This window comes from Ambystoma mexicanum, chromosome 8, assembly GCF_040938575.1.
Source record: "Ambystoma mexicanum isolate Mex_15411 chromosome 8, UKY_AmexF1_1, whole genome shotgun sequence".
Classification (NCBI taxonomy): domain Eukaryota; kingdom Metazoa; phylum Chordata; class Amphibia; order Caudata; family Ambystomatidae; genus Ambystoma; species Ambystoma mexicanum.
In genome coordinates this window covers 336,133,343-336,150,687 of record NC_090929.1, presented here as the reverse complement: position 1 = coordinate 336,150,687, position 17,345 = coordinate 336,133,343, and the positions used below count along the sequence as shown (strand labels likewise).

General features: G+C 49.2%; 1 protein-coding gene across 2 annotated transcripts in view; it reads right to left on the bottom strand.

Annotated features, from left to right (window-relative positions):
• Positions 1-17,345, bottom strand: part of LOC138471908 (lipocalin-like) — a 52,565-nt gene that overhangs the window by 20,890 nt on the left and 14,330 nt on the right. For both annotated transcript variants that reach the window (XM_069609776.1, XM_069609775.1), the window contains exon 2: positions 8,424-8,563. In XM_069609776.1, the coding sequence (XP_069465877.1) occupies positions 8,424-8,563 (140 nt within the window). The remainder of the gene's footprint in view (positions 1-8,423; positions 8,564-17,345) is intronic.

Here is a 17,345-nt window from a genome sequence, read left to right as displayed (position 1 = left end):
TTTGAATCAAATATAGATTTGTGGGCAAACTGACCAGGGGAGGATCCTCTGACCCATAAACAGACCTCATCATGATGACAATCCATTTCCTTCCCCCAATCATGGGAGAGGGGAGAATTGGGCCAATGACAAGTAGAGAGGGGCAGGCTTAGCTAGGCCCAGGCACACACCCATTTTCAAAACACATAAAAAGAGACTGCGGGGACAGGTAGAGACATTCAATTCCATTTGCTGCGGAGCATGCTGACCGACGACTTCACATCCAGAGATCCAGACTTCAAATCCATCAATCTCCAGAACCTGTAGCAGAAATTAACTCCATAATTTGTAGCAGAGAGGCCTGAATCCACCAGCTGAATCCTCTTCAGCAGGCCTCAAAACCAACCAAACTATTCAACAGCCGGGCGAGCTGTTTGAATTTTGCCAAGAATTTTTGCAAGAACCTGTAGCAGTATCCAGAAAGCAGTGCTGTATCCGGAACCCGAGAGAACCACAAACCAGACCGTTGTGAGCAGATCCGGTGCTTGACAGACCCAGAGAGCAGAGCTGACCCAGATAGCCGGGACTTCAGAACTACCCGCCGGAAGTCCCGTCCAACCTGACCAGACCGTGACGAGGTCTATTTCAAATTGATATTGTGAGTACCTAGCAGAACTGTGCCGAACCAATCTCCTAGTTAAAATAATCTAATCCAAACTATTTTAACCTCAGTAGGACAGCCTCCTAGAAATCGTGTCATCTGTCATTTTTAAAGCTGCACAACTGTCACCTGTCAATTCTGCAGCTGCAAGCTGTTACCTGTCATTTTGAGTTTTACTTTAAATCCGAAAATCTACCTTTATTAAATAGTCCGTATCTCTGGAACCTAGAGCCGACTTCCTACTCCCTATACTTTTTCCGTAATCGCGAGACACGCACTTGCGAAATTTACAGCGATTTGCGATTTGGTCCGATTTCTTCACCTGTAGAAATCAGCAGCTTTTTGCTTCTCTTTGCTAAAATTCGTTTGCAATCTGCTAATCATTCATAGAGTATTGTTAAAGTGAGCCTGAACTAATATCAAGTAGCCATCACCTACCCTGAACCTCTAGAGGGAATTAAAAGCAATTTTAGCACCTTTTCACTTCCTTGCAAACCACATTAAAGTAATTTGCCTGTGTTTAAAACTCATCCCTGTTTTCCCTAAGCTTGCTGGGAGAACTGGAACTGTGTATTGCATTATAAAGTGTGATTTGTTGGGATTCTTGAAGACTGTGTGCTCTCCTTCCATTTCTTGTATTGCATAGGGGGGGGGAGTGGATTGTCAAAAGAAAAAGTGATCATATTACCTTTTGCTAAAATCATAACAAGTTATTTCTGTACTGCATTTTATTCCACCTTGCGTTTCCTTGAACCAGATAAAGCATTCTTTCCCACCTTATTCTTCTGTTCCTATTCATAAGTTACTCTTGCTGACTACTGCTCATATTCACAAGTGTAATATCCATTATCAATTTATTTATAGAAGTGTGATATATATATATATATATTGTTTAAATTTTCAAATAAACCTTTTAATTTGCAAAACAAACCTACTTCTTGGCTCAGTGGGATCAGGGGGATTCTAAGAGGGGGGTGTTATACAAGGGTTGTCATCCAGAGTACTGAACTGGATATAAAAATACATCAATAAGGGTTTTCCTCAGCATCCCAGACTAGGCGTTGACTTAGCTGTAGTGTTGATTGAATATCGCTTACAGCATGGAGAAGCATCCTGCGCTTTTAAGGCAAACACTAAACAACACGGTAAGTGTGTCCTTCAAATATAAGCTTTGACCTCCAAAATATGTTGCGTACCTCCAGGGACTAGGGCTATCATCCTCATGTTGGCAAAGGACAGGTCTGATATCCATTCTACCTGCCTCTGGATCATTTCTGTCAGTGAAGAGCCGCCCCAACTTTCCTCCAGAGCCAATAGCAGAAAGTGAAAATCCTGGAGGAATTTGTACCACGGGACAAGCTCATGCAGAGCATGACATAGGTGCCACACTGTTTCCCCAAAGCAGTTGTGTCTCAAAGGAGGCTAGGGCTGCAAGAAAGGCAACCAGTCACATGAACGATCTAACGTGTGGCTGACTCTATCCCAGCCCTGTCGGACTTTCACAGACGCATGCCTATCGCTAAATCGCCAAATCTCCCTATTAGCTGGTGCCCTGCTTTTGAGCGTGCAAGTTCGGCTTGGTTATTTTGGGGGTTGAGCGGAAGAGTGAGTTTCATCACAACTGACAGAACAATCCATGCTATCACGATTCTGTTGTCATTATAATTTACTTTTTGATGCAATATTGGCTTTGAGTCTTTGGTAGAACAGAAAAATACCTTGGCCTACTAATTCAAATACTTTATAAATAGATCATAAAAGTCCAACACTGATTTTAAAGCATAACAAATCATTCAATACATTACAATAAACAATTAAAACATAGTAAAACACTGTAAAATGCGACGCTGTTTTTCCAAAGACCAGAGGCCGCACGTTTAAAATTAAAAATGTCAAAAACCCAGATGGTAAGGTGACGTGTTTACATCAGGCCCTCACTTCCGACAACCTTGGAGTAAGTAATTCCCGAAACAATTGGTTGTCAGCTCGCAATCCCCAGACAAAGGTCAAGCCCTGCCTCAACTCTTCAGCAGCATTAGAAATCTTTTCCTGATGTGAGAATACTTTGACCAAAACAAAATAAAATGCACTACGCTTTCAATCTCGTGTGGGCAAAAAAGGCAAGCTACTGGTGCACTCTTGTTCCAATGGTGCCTGGCTACAGCTAAGGGAAAAGTGCCAATGCGCAGTTTCATGTACAGTGAGAGCCTACTGGTTCCTCGGCTCCTCGTGCTATGTACCTTTTGGTTTTTGGCCTGTTAAGCAGGTATGCTGGATCCCCCAGAAGCAGAGGAAAGCCTATATACGCCATGAGTATGTGGTCTAGGGACTGAGCATTTACTAACACCTGAGGGTGGACAGCCATCACAAACATCGGTTTTAGTGAACCGGGTCTTATGTCTCCAATGTTACCAGGGCTGGAGAGGTGCTGTTAGGTCAAGCAAGGCAGCAGATGGTCTCCTAATGGGACAACCATCAACAGGCTTTTCAGCAGAAAGACAGGCAGGACCTATAGAGGCTGTGCATGCAGTTCAGTTTTGCCAAAATGAGAGCGGCAACCTCAAATCTGGGCCCATTTTAAAATGCCTACGTGCACATTTGAATAATGTGTTTTTACCTCACTTCTTTTGCTGCATGTGTGCTAGTTGGCGTTTATCCAGTAGCATATCCTCTGCTTCTAGCACATGTTTATTTAGCATTGAGCCTTGATGCAGAGGTCCATAGAGGGAGCTGGGTTATTGGTGCAAAGCCATCACAGGTGTATCCTTACAGGGGAAAATCCTGTGGCCTACTGGTGGCCTCGCCACTTTCATTTCTGATGGGCTCACTTTTGTATGTACAATACATTGCCTGTGTGTCTCCTGTTCATTCTCTTTAAAAACAGAAAACCCAAGATCTGAAGGCTCGACGGTTTAGAATTAATCTTAACCTCTGGCATTGCTCTGGGCAACCCTCCAGACCATCGTTCTTTACCCGCCAAGCCATTTCAAAGGGAAAATACCATATACAAATCAGGCATGGTCCCAAAGGGACAATCCAGCCCAAACTGCTAAGTCACATTCTGTCTGCACGAGACCACAATCATCCCCAGACATATTTCGGCCTCGTTGGCCATCATCAGTGATGAGCAGCTTTTGCTAGTCACCCCGAGCGGGACGGTATGCTCAGACGTGGGTCCATGCCTGCTGGGCCTAGAGACCCAACCTACTACTAAAAATCATAGCTGTCACCTTGTCGTACTTGATGTCAGGCACTCACCTGTTCCTAGAGACTCGCAACTCCAAGGCCTCCCGACTACGATAAAGTAGCAATCCTGCCCCTGACATTCATCAACGTCATGATTTGTTTTCATCAGCGTCATGATTTGTTTTAATCAGCGTCATGATTTGCTTTCACCAGCGTCATGATTTGCTATGTCACGCAAGGGGGTCAGCCCGAGGGCCTTTCAGGTGCTGATCTTTGCGGTATACCGATATAGTGCTCTGCAAGGTATACGTGTGTTCAAGGTTTCTTCTAATCCCAATCCACTTCTGGACGTGGGATCAGCACACCCCTTCAAACCCAAGACTCCATTTCCCTCCTCTCTGCATGCAGCACCATAGCCACCCCCGCAGACATAGGACAGGGCAGGACGAAGACTGTATGTGGCAGGTACAGCTGAGCCGTGTGATTGTTAGACTTTTAAAAGCCTTAGTTTGCTCCAGTCCAGTTTTGGCCATTGGTGCAGTGTTCCTACAGGTGACTGGTCATCAGTGACAGACTGGCCAATAGGGAACCCTGGAGATTTCCGGGGTTCCTTTGTATCACGGGGCTCTTTTGATCAGTACCCAGGTTTTCTGCTCCTCTTAACCTCTCTTCTATGTACCCCACTCACTCCCTTTCTTCTATCTTTCCTAATCCCCTACACTTTGAAGTAAAAAAGGGATCATAAACCTTGAGTATTTTATTCCTCGCTCTTAACAATGCTACATGCCAGTTTATTGATTTGTTAAACTACTTTTTAATCTCTACGTCAAGACAAACGTGCTACACAATTCACCAATTGACATACTTTTTTTTTTAAACGTTGCTCGTCACTCTCGTTTTCTTTCCTTTGATCCACACAGTGACGAGGGCGGAGGGGAGTTCGGGGTAGTGGGTTCGGCACTTGATGGCCCTTGTTCCTGCTTATCTTTACTGTGTGCAGTTTATTTTGTCCCCCTGCAGCAGAATTATTTCTTGTGTTTTCAGATCTGCCCTGGAGAGCAGTGTTCCAATTCTGCTTCTTGACCATCGTGGTCATGCAGAGGGTTCTAACGAGGTTGCACTGGTTAAAGGAAGCGGAATAGTGTTTGATGGTTGGATGCCAGTCGACCCAAAGTAGATCATGAATCAGGATTTCAGAAATAACGAGGGTAAACGGCAAGGTGCCTGAGTATTAGAGAATACTAACGTGAGGGCAGTTTGAGAGGTAAATAAGCATTGCTAACAGTTGGCAGTATGGTGGGCACAAGAGGGCCCTTGAAGTCTGTTGATTTGTATTGCCCAGGAGTATGCTTAATCTCTCCCACAAAACAAGCTCCAGAACTAATTGTGAGACTGGCATGCCTAGTAGCCGAGAATGGCAGAGATTCTGAGGTTAGCATGTCTAGAAGCCGAGAATGGCAGAGATTCTGAGACTGGCATGCCTAGTAGCCGAGAATAGCAGAGATTCTGAGATTGGCATGTCTAGAAGCCGAGAATGGCAGAGATTCTGAGACTGGCATGCCTAGTAGGCGAGAAAGGCAGAGCTTCTGAGACTGGCATGTCTAGAAGCCGAGAAAGGCAGAGATTCTGAGACTGGCATGCCTAGTAGCCGAGAATGGCAGAGATTCTGAGGTTAGCATGTCTAGAAGCCGAGAATGGCAGAGATTCTGAGATTGGCGTGCCTAGTAGCAGAGAATAGCAGAGATTCTGAGGTTAGCATGTCTAGAAGCCGAGAATGGCAGAGATTCTGAGACTGGCATGCCTAGTAGCCGAGAATGGCAGAGATTCTGAGGTTAGCATGTCTAGAAGCCGAGAATGGCAGAGATTCTGAGATTGGCGTGCCTAGTAGCTGAGAATAGCAGAGATTCTGAGGTTAGCATGTCTACAAGCCGAGAAAGGCAGAGCTTCTGAGACTGGCATGCCTAGTAGCTGAGAATGGCAGAGATTCTGAGATTGGCGTGCCTAGTAGCCGAGAATGGCAGAGCTTCTGAGACTGGCATGTCTAGTAGCCGAGAATGGCAGAGATTCTGAGATTGGCGTGCCTAGTAGCCGAGAATGGCAGAGCTTCTGAGACTGGCATGTCTAGTAGCCGAGAATGGCGGAGATTCTGAGACTGGCATGCCTAGTAGCTGAGAATGGCAGAGATTCTGAGATTGGCGTGCCTAGTAGCCGAGAATGGCAGAGCTTCTGAGACTGGCATGTCTAGTAGCCGAGAATGGCGGAGATTCTGAGACTGGCGTGCCTAGTAGCCGAGAATGGCAGAGCTTCTGAGACTGGCATGTCTAGTAGCCGAGAATGGCAGAGATTCTGAGATTGGCGTGCCTAGTAGCCGAGAATGGCAGAGCTTCTGAGACTGGCATGTCTAGTAGCCGAGAATGGCGGAGATTCTGAGACTGTCATGCCTAGTAGGCGAGAAAGGCAGAGCTTCTGAGACTGGCATGTCTAGAAGCCGAGAAAGGCAGAGCTTCTGAGACTGGCATGTCTAGTAGCCGAGAATGGCGGAGATTCTGAGACTGTCATGCCTAGTAGCCGAGAATGGCAGAGATTCTGAGGTTAGCATGTCTAGAAGCCGAGAATGGCAGAGATTCTGAGACTGGCATGCCTAGTAGCCGAGAATGGCAGAGATTCTGAGGTTAGCATGTCTAGAAGCCGAGAATGGCAGAGATTCTGAGATTGGCGTGCCTAGTAGCTGAGAATGGCAGAGATTCTGAGATTGGTGTGCCTAGTAGCCGAGAATGGCAGAGCTTCTGAGACTGGCATGTCTAGTAGCCGAGAATGGCGGAGATTCTGAGACTGTCATGCCTAGTAGCCGAGAATGGCGGAGATTCTGAGACTGTCATGCCTAGTAGCCGAGAATGGCAGAGATTCTGAGGTTAGCATGTCCAGAAGCCGAGAATGGCAGAGATTCTGAGATTGGCGTGCCTAGTAGCTGAGAATAGCAGAGATTCTGAGGTTAGCATGTCTAGAAGCCGAGAATGGCAGAGATTCTGAGATTGGCATGCCTAGTAGCCGAGAATGGCAGAGATTCTGAGGTTAGCATGTCTAGAAGCCGAGAATGGCAGAGATTCTGAGATTGGCGTGCCTAGTAGCTGAGAATAGCAGAGATTCTGAGGTTAGCATGTCTAGAAGCCGAGAATGGCAGAGATTCTGAGACTGGCATGCCTAGTAGCCGAGAATGGCAGAGATTCTGAGGTTAGCATGTCTAGAAGCCGAGAATGGCAGAGATTCTGAGACTGTCATGCCTAGTAGCCGAGAATGGCAGAGATTCTGAGACTGTCATGCCTAGTAGGCGAGAATGGCAGAGTGAAGAATAGACTGTGAAAGGTGAATGTGGATAAAGAGAAACGCGAAAGGTAGAGAGGGATGGCCCAGATAAAGTCCCGGACCCTTGTGTCCGAAATGTTCTAAAGATGTGAGTATGTAAGTGGTGCATAAGTTGTCAGGCTTTGAAGCCTTTTGCAATGACTGGGTATTATTGTTAGAGGGGGTGTCTTGAAACAATGCACAATGGAGCATGAGAGCAAAGGTCTTTCTGCTCAATCCCCCGGACCTGAACAGCCATAGACTGGGAAACCTGTTGGAACTACAGGCCTTGAACTGTGGTTCCACAGAGAGCAATTCCCCGGACACAGGCTGCCTGGAAATTCAAGAGGTCTACTAAATGGGCATTATGTGGATGGCAACAATGGTGTGAGAGGGTGGATTCATCTTGGGCTGCGGTTGGCAGCTAATCTGCTTAATCCAGCCTGATGTACTCTTCTCAAGCCGGATAACTTGTACTGCTAAAAGAGTCCAGCGTGGGGCTGTTAGGCCAACACAGGGTCGCAGAGTCTTAGCAGTTTACATTTGCAGGACTACTTGGGGCATTATGATCCTGTTCACGAAATGAGTGCTGCTTACATGTAGGTTGTGTTTTGTGGAGTGCTACGGGCCACCCTTTGACTGCTTCAAGGCACTTGTTGGCCTTGTACAAATCAAGTAAACATTAATGTGAAACGACATAAAACCATGACATCCACCACTTCCATTGCCATTTCCTCGGCAGACTATGATCCGGATACCCTGAGAACCGGCACAAAATCCCAACATCCAGACAAATCTCTGTGCTTTGAAACTACTAGGGTGGTTATTTTGCCATGGTATGAAAGATGTCTTACATTCCATGTACTCACTTCTTTTCCCTTTGTTGTCACACCCTTCTGCCTTCCTGCATGAATGCCAGGATCCCTAGACAAAGCTGCAACTCAAATTAATGCATTTTTTCGGGCCAGTGTGGTAACTGCCTTTAGGAACCAAGTATGGCATCAGTTAGCATTTTCTTTACTGGTCCTATTAGAGGAGTTCACACAGCCTGTATCTGTAACAGCCATTGCCGGAGAAGATCCTGCTAGCGCAGTGGGACCACGAAGCAATTCAGAGTGCTTCCTTCACATGTTCTTGCAGGGTGCGGGGGACGACTCTGTGTTCTGGGGCATATCTTACTTGCTAATGTTGCCTGCCTGATGGCTCCCCTGGGCAATCATAATCATCCCTGCTAAAAGGCAGTGGCTTGACTTACTTGGGATAGGTGGAGGTGACCACCAGGCTCCCATCCGCAGCGGGGGCGATGACTGTGGAGCACATGGTCAAGACATGTTTCTTGCTCTGGAACCATTTGGAATTGGATGCTAAGCCAATACTGTACCATTTTCCTAAAATCTATGGGGAAATAAATAAAAAAAAACAGATGTTACTTGATGATCTAGCACAAAAGTAAAACAATCATTTATACAAGGATCGTGAAGCAGTAAGCAAGATGGAATGCTAAGATGTTCTTTTAATTGCTTTATACTGGAATTGTGTAAACCTTGAGCTTACTGAGGTCATTAAGCTTACTGGGAAGGATACATTGAGAGCTTACTGTGAATGCCAAATTTACTGGAAGCAAAACAGGCACCGTGTTGGCAATTTAAAAATGGGGAGCTTTGTAAGAATGTTGATCAGAGAATTACTGGGAAGATACCCGTCCCCTCCATATATATGTATTTAATTTATTTTACCCACAACTAAATGTAGGTGAAGCAAATGTACCACTTTCAAATGTTTGCAAGCACAATATACCATCCTGACATGACACATGATTCCATGGCATACCTCGATGTGACATAATGTATCATGCCACGATCTGTCATATCCAAACTGGGATTATACAGGTACCCCTCAGTTTTGGGCTTCAGTTTCGAATTTCTAAAGCTCTGCACTGTGTGTAGGAATACAGGAACATACTTTCACATCTGGCATACTATCTCAGAGTCACAGGTCTAAAAGTGGACCTCCAGCATACTATCTCAGAGTCACAGTTCTAAAAGTGGACCTCCAGCACACTATCTCAGAGTCACAGTTCTAAAAGTGGACCTCCAGCACACTATCTCAGAGTCACAGTTCTAAAAGTGGACCTCCAGCACACTATCTCAGAGTCACAGTTCTAAAAGTGGACCTCCGGCACACTATCTCAGAGTCACAGGAGGCCAGATCCACACTTCTAAATCCGGCACACTTTCTTCAGTGTGCTTTGTGTAACCTGTGTCCAGATTACCGTTTGTGGCACTATAACAGAGCACATGGATGACGGTATTAAAGAATAATCCCAGAAACGAATCTGAATCTTGAAGGGCACGACAACCACGTTTTACTTTCATTTTCTCGTGGACCTTATCTCACTGCACGTTTCACCAGAACAATTCTAAAGATGTCATTGTGTTTGTAAAATGTGCCTATGGGTAAACTGTGGTGTGTGACTTAACTAGCCATTGTGTGATTGAGCCTTGCCTGTCTTATAGTCACCTCTTCCAGGACAGAAGTCATCTGCCCCCCTCCCCCTGCTACCACTTCCTAGTTATCTTCTCCCCCAGCCCACCTCTCCCCAAGCACCAAGGGTCTCAACTTGTGGGTCCTCTTTGAGAGTGAACTACAACATTTCATTACCTCTAGTGCAGCACCTGCCAGGTTACATCCAAGGAATATGTGCAAGGCCTGTCCACATCGCCTCTATTACTCTATACCAGGGTTGTCCAACTCCAGGCCTCGAGGGCCAGAATCCTGGCGGGTTTTCAGGATATCCCTAATTAATATTCAGGAGCAAAAAAATACATACATTTAGAATCACTGTATGCACATTTATCTCCTTAATATAAATGTGGGATATCCCGAAAGTCCCACATGTTTCTGACCCTCAAGGCCTGGACTAAATCTCGGCTCTCTGCTGTTGTACTCGACTTGGGCCTTTTGCTCTACTCTTTAAACTCCACAAGAAAAATCACCACACAAGGCATGGGGAGGTGGATGTTCTTAGTTGTAGCCACATATTTCAAACAACTGGTGAAACTACTGTAGCATCCCACAGATTCCCGGAAGCTTCGCGCTTGGAAAGGCAGGCTTCATCCATTTTGTACCCAAGCAATTTAGGTAGCTATGACCTGCACAAAGTCACCCCAGAAGTTTGCAGAGTAAAGCTCACCCATTTGTAAAACAAATAATTCAGTTAATTGTGTGGGCAATTGCCCTACCACCCTTAGAGGATTAGGGTGGGGTCAGTAATATTACCCAGTTGAAGCAAATACTTCAGATGTTAATGCCAACTACTGCACCTTCCAGTGTGTTCCCGGAAGAAAAGGATAGGATAGTCAGAAGTTGCAGGCACAGACCTAGCTTCTTATTCATGCTGTGATGCACTGGAGGTTTTCCAGCTGCAGCTCGGGCTCCATCCTGAAAGGTCAGAGGTTACGACCCCAATCCAGCAGAAAAAGAAAACAGCCTTTCAGCATCAATGAAACATATCCCATACCATTCACCATTATAAACCCTAGGACTACAAGGCCCAGAATGCAAGTTTAAAATCAGGAATGCACTAGCATCTCCCTAATGGAATGGGAATGTAGGCATGTACGTTTCAGTGGCACCTACAATGCCAGCTGTCCCTTCACCAACCACTTAAGAAGCCAAAGCTTACAAGGAAGAGAATTAGCACCAGTAGAGCTCATGGATCGTGGAGGGCAAAGGATGCTGCTTGTGGCCCTCTGGCCACCTACTCCTCTCACTTGCCTGCTTGTCTCCATACAGCACCTTCCCCCATTAGATCCCTCACTCCGCCACCCTGTCTTTCAAGAGTCCACCCTGGAGCGCGAGAAAGGACTTGCTCCCGAGCCACTCTCAAGAGTCCAATGACGCCATATTAGCTTTCAGCTATCTTTCCTATGATGGATGAGCACATGACCGCATGCACCCATTCATTAAAGGAAACTCATTTTTTTGTTAACACCGAGCTAGTTGTGCCTCGCGTTAATACACGCTTGAGTGATGCAAGCTTGGCCGGTACAGCCCCAGGTCCTCCCTGAGGCCCTCGCCTCGTTTGGGTCTACATCAGCTCTGGCTAGCGGACTTTTACCACCAAGGCCCACCCCAAAGCCCACCCCAAAGCATGTGTTACTGCAGATTGTCCAATGTGCAATGGGAATGCTCGTTGAACATTTGAAGCTTAGTCCATGTCATTTCCATTTTACTTGTTTGACACGTATGTATCTCATGATGCATAACAGTAGGCTGCATGTCACTGCCCAAAAAGACAAACCAGGGGCTGTAACACTTTATTCTGTGCTGTGTGTCTTTAAAGTAGCAGGAGAGTTGTTCAGGTGGTCCCCTGTCAGGTGTTCATTGTTTAGCTAGACTTGTCTGTAAGGTTCACATCACTTTGCATCCTGGTAGGTGTAGGACTGCATTGCTAAAGGAAAAACAGCTCAAGTACCTTTATGGAGTCAAAAAGACAGGTTAGGAGCCAGGGCTTCCAGAACACTAGTTGCAGGATCTGCATATTGTATAAAGTGTGAATAATCAAGGAGCGACGTCACATGAGAAAAGCAATCAGTAGTCTTCCAAGATTACTAGGCTTTATGGAATTCAGCATCACCCCCACCCCCACCCAAAGCCCCCCTCAGCTTTTACTTTCCATACATATTGCTACTGTATGGGGCAAAAGTGAAAACAAGTACAGGCCAGTTAAAGTGAATTCATCCCAATAGACCAGGCACAACAACAGCATGTATAACAAGCACTGACAATGCCAACAGTTTGGGCTTTTGTGTAGGCATGGGAAAGGCACTTGCCAGGCACAGCCCTACTGGTATTAACTGGCCATTGACGGTAGCAGGTGCAAAATGTTGCGAATATCTTGCCATCTAATAGCAGTCCCTGCCTAATGCCTAATACTTATCCACGAGCCAAAACGTGTGTGGTTGCCAAAGCTTGTTTTTAACACGACTTCAGTGAAAAACACACAGAGTGCTTATAAATCGCGTGGCTTAAGACAACCTGCTTAAGACATTTTTATTATACCAGTAGCGGGTTTAGAACTTCAATTAAGTCATTAACTCCCAGAAGACTGCTTTGAAAAAACAAAGGCAGGCACTTCGAGTGCAAAGTTTGATGTTAATGCTTGATTAAAGCAAGCTCAAAAAGAGTTCCCATGAGGAGGTGTTTTGGGCGGAACCTTGGTGGGAATGGTCATATGGATTAGTATGGCCATAGGCAGTCAGTGGGTAAGCACATAACCAAACAGGACCTACACGCTTCGTGTCCCTCCTCATATGCAAGTTCCCCCTATCTGTACTCTCGTGCAATAGTTTGAGCTTAGAGATGTCACAAGCGACACTTAATAGCTCACACTAAAAAGGGCCTGGCATTGCCGTACTGTCACTTCTTGTCCCACAGTGTCGCATCCTGTGATGCTGCGCATTCCATGTGTTCATCAGTTCCACCACTTATTTTAGAACAAGGGAAGAAAAGTTGAGGAGAGGTTAGGGTGAGAATAAATATGATAGGATATTTATAACGCGCCTGTACACAAATGTTTCTAGGTGCGACAAGATAAGGAGGGGTAGACAAAGGAGGAACATAACAACGATCTTACTACGCCTTGTGTCATTCAGATTGCACAAGTGCAGGGAAGAGGGAAGGGGAGAAGTGCAACAGGGGCAGTGGAGAAGTGTAGGTAATCAAAGGTTAAGCCAGCAGGTGGGTGCCTCAGTGCAAATAAATCAGAAAGTGCAGCCAACGGGTGGCTCATAAGTGCAGAGAAAAGGGCCTGCAGATACAGACCAGAAGTGCTGGGAGAGCCAAGAGGCAGTGCGAGATGTAACTGGACAGACAGGGACCTGGGCCCAAGTTCACAGGGTGCACAGGTGACCAGTATGTGTAACAGATGGGTCATCAGCAGGGGAGGGGAAGAGAGAAAGCAGAAACGAAGAGGAAGGTCTTGAGTTGCTTCCGGAACCGGAAATGATTTCGCCCAAGTTTGAGAGAGGCAGGGAGGCTGTTCCAGAGGGAGGCCCCAGCCGAAGAAAGAGATCTGCCCCCAACTCTCTGCTTGGAAAAGCAACTGACCTCCAGAGAGTTGGAAAGTTGGGAAAGTTACATATGATTTGAGAACCGGAGTGGAAGTGAGGTGAAAGCTGATCAAAAAAGAGCTCTCAGGTTTCTGATTGCCATTCGTGAGAAAGTCACCCACCTGTAAGTCCGTTGGATTCTGGGATCTCTCTCTGCCCCTTAAAATTTAGGAAAACTAAAAGTTAAAGTCCCAGAATTCAAAGGAAAAATGACAGGGCTGGATGAGCTTCTCACACATGGCAAGGAAACTTTGAGACCTTGGAAATGTCGTAGATGCTCGTAATAGAATGGAAGCTGGGGGAGGGAGTGCTGGGTTTTAAGAGAGATTTGAGAGGAAGCGGTGGCAGTGAGAAGATGAGATTTTAGAAGTAGTGATGGCAGTGACAAGACCTGTTCAGAGAGATTTAAGAGGAAGGGATGCCAGTGAGATGAAAGGACGTGGAGCTGACTAGTCACAAAGGAGAAGCCTACGTTGCTCTTGTCTGTGTACACTGGTTATGTGGATGAGTGTGCGTGCGTATGTGGGACAGTGAATGGTAGGAGGGAGAATGCTTCAATGCTGTTTCCTCTGCTATACTTGTTATGTGGGTGTGTTTGTTTGGGGGGGCGGTGCGAGGGCAAGGTCTGCATTGCTGTTGTCTGTGTATACGTGCTATGTGACTAGGGGTGTGGATAAGTGTGTGTGCGTGTGGGGTGGTGAATGCTGTTGCCTCTGCTATACTTGTTATGTGGCTGGGTGTGTGTATGTGGGGGGTGGACGGTTGGAGAGGGAGTGTTGCAATGCTGTTGGCTGCAGCATATTATGTGGCTGGATGGATTGGTGACTGTGGGGGTCGGGGGGGTGTTGCAATAACTCTGCCTGTGCTATACTTGTTCTGTGGCTGGGTGTTTCTGGGGGCTGGTAGCTGGGAGAGGGGCAATGCTGCAGGGCTGTTGCATGTGCTATGCTGCTTATGTGGCTGGGTGGGGGAGGGGTGCTGGGAGAGGGAATGCTGCAGGGCTGTTGCCTGTGCTATGCTGCTTATGTGGCTGGGTGGGGGCGGGGTGCTGGGAGAGAGAATGCTGCAGGGCTGTTGCCTGTGCTATGCTTCTTATGTGGCTGGGTGGGGGCGGGGTGCTGGGAGAGGGAATGCTGCAGGGCTGTTGCCTGTGTTATGCTGCTTAAGTGGCTGGGTGGTTGGGGTGCTGGGAGAGGGAATGCTGCAGGGCTGTTGCCTGTGGTATGCTGCTTATGTGGCTGGGTGGGTGGGGGGGGTGCTGGGAGAGAGAATGCTACAGGGCTGTTGCCTGTGCTATGCTGCTTATGTGGCTGGGTGGGGGCGGGGTGCTGGGAGAGGGAATGCTGCAGGGCTGTTGCCTGTGCTATGCTGCTTATGTGGCTGGGTGGGGGCGGGGTGCTGGGAGAGGGAATGCTGCAGGGCTGTTGCCTGTGCTATGCTGCTTATGTGGCTGGGTGGGGGTGGGGTGCTGGTAGAGGGAATGCTGCAGGGCTGTTGCCTGTGCTATGCTGCTTATGTGGCTGGGTGGGGGAGGGGTGCTGGGAGAGGGAATGCTGCAGGGCTGTTGCCTGTGCTATGCTGCTTATGTGGCTGGGTGGGGGCGGGGTGCTGGCAGAGGGAATGCTGCAGGGCTGTTGCCTGTGCTATGCTGCTTATGTGGCTGGGTGGAGGGTGCTGGGAGAGAGAATGCTGCAGGGCTGTTGCCTGTGCTATGCGGCTTATGTGGCTGGGTGGAGGCGGGGTGCTGGGAGAGGGAATGCTGCAGGGCTGTTGCCTGTGCAATGCTGCTTATGTGGCTGGGTGGGGGCGGGGTGCTGGGAGAGGGAATGCTGCAGGGCTGTTGCCTGTGCTATGCTGCTTATGTGGCTGGGTGGGGGCGGGGTGCTGGGAGAGGGAATGCTGCAGGGCTGTTGCCCGTGCTATGCTGCTTATGTGACTGGGTGGGGGCGGGGTGCTGGGAGAGGGAATGCTGCAGGGCTGTTGCCCGTGCTATGCTGCTTATGTGGCTGGGTGGGGGGGGGGGGTGCTGGGAGAGGGAATTCTGCAGGGCTGTTGCCCGTGCTATGCTGCTTATGTGGCTGGGTGGGGCGGGGTGCTGGGAGAGGGAATGCTGCAGGGCTGTTGCCTGTGGTATACTTGTCATGTGGCTTGGTGTATGGGTGAGTGTGTGGGTGGGGGCTGGAGGGGGAATGTTACAGTGCTGGTACCTGTGCTATACTTGTTCTGTGGCTGGGTGCTTCCGAGGGCTGGTAGCTGGGAGGGGGGAAATGCTGCAGGGCTGTTGCCTGTGTTATGCTGCTTATGTGGCTGGGTGGGTGGGGTGCTGGGAGAGGGAATGCTGCAGGGCTGTTGCCTGTGGTATGCTGCTTATGTGGCTGGGTGGGTGGGGTGCTGGGAGAGGGAATGCTGCAGGGCTGTTGCCTGTGCTATGCTGCTTATGTGGCTGGGTGGGGGGGTGCTGGGAGAGGGAGTGCTGCAGGGCTGTTGCCTGTGCTATGCTGCTTATGTGGCTGGGTGCGGGCGGGGTGCTGGGAGAGGGAATGCTGCCGGGCTGTTGCCTGTGCTATGCTGCTTATGTGGCTGGATGGGGGCGGGGTGCTGGGAGAGGGAATGCTGCAGGGCCGTTGCCTGTGCTATGCTGCTTATGTGGCTGGGTGGGAGCGGGGTGCTGGGAGAGGGAATGCTGCAGGGCCGTTGCCTGTGCAATGCTGCTTATGTGGCTGGGTGGGGGCGGGGTGCTGGGAGAGGGAATGCTGCAGGGCTGTTGCCTGTGCTATGCTGCTTATGTGGCTGGGTGGGGGCGGGGTGCTGGGAGAGGGAATGCTGCAGGGCTTTTGCCTGTGCTATGCTGCTTATGTGGCTGGGTGGGGGGGTGCTCGGAGAGGGAATTCTGCAGGGCTGTTGCCTGTGCTATGCTGCTTATGTGGCTGGGTGGGGGCGGGGTGCTGGGAGAGGGAATGCTGCAGGGCTGTTGCCTGTGCAATGCTGCTTATGTGGCTGGGTGGGGGCGGGGTGCTGGGAGAGGGAATGCTGCAGGGCTGTTGCCTGTGCTATGCTGCTTATGTGGCTGGGTGGGGGCGGGGTGCTGGGAGAGGGAATGCTGCAGGGCTGTTGCCCGTGCTATGCTGCTTATGTGACTGGGTGGGGGCGGGGTGCTGGGAGAGGGAATGCTGCAGGGCTGTTGCCCGTGCTATGCTGCTTATGTGGCTGGGTGGGGGGGGGTGCTGGGAGAGGGAATTCTGCAGGGCTGTTGCCCGTGCTATGCTGCTTATGTGGCTGGGTGGGGCGGGGTGCTGGGAGAGGGAATGCTGCAGGGCTGTTGCCTGTGGTATACTTGTCATGTGGCTTGGTGTATGGGTGAGTGTGTGGGTGGGGGCTGGAGGGGGAATGTTACAGTGCTGGTACCTGTGCTATACTTGTTCTGTGGCTGGGTGCTTCCGAGGGCTGGTAGCTGGGAGGGGGGCAATGCTGCAGGGCTGTTGCCTGTGTTATGCTGCTTATGTGGCTGGGTGGGTGGGGTGCTGGGAGAGGGAATGCTGCAGGGCTGTTGCCTGTGGTATGCTGCTTATGTGGCTGGGTGGGGGAGGGGTGCTGGGAGAGGGAATGCTGCAGGGCTGTTGCCTGTGCTATGCTGCTTATGTGGCTGGGTGGGGGCGGGGTGCTGGGAGAGAGAATGCTGCAGGGCTGTTGCCTGTGCTATGCTTCTTATGTGGCTGGGTGGGGGCGGGGTGCTGGGAGAGGGAATGCTGCAGGGCTGTTGCCTGTGTTATGCTGCTTAAGTGGCTGGGTGGTTGGGGTGCTGGGAGAGGGAATGCTGCAGGGCTGTTGCCTGTGGTATGCTGCTTATGTGGCTGGGTGGGTGGGGGGGGTGCTGGGAGAGAGAATGCTGCAGGGCTGTTGCCTGTGCTATGCTGCTTATGTGGCTGGGTGGGGGCGGGGTGCTGGGAGAGGAAATGCTGCAGGGCTGTTGCCTGTGCTATGCTGCTTATGTGGCTGGGTGGGGGCGGGGTGCTGGGAGAGGGAATGCTGCAGGGCTGTTGCCTGTGCTATGCTGCTTATGTGGC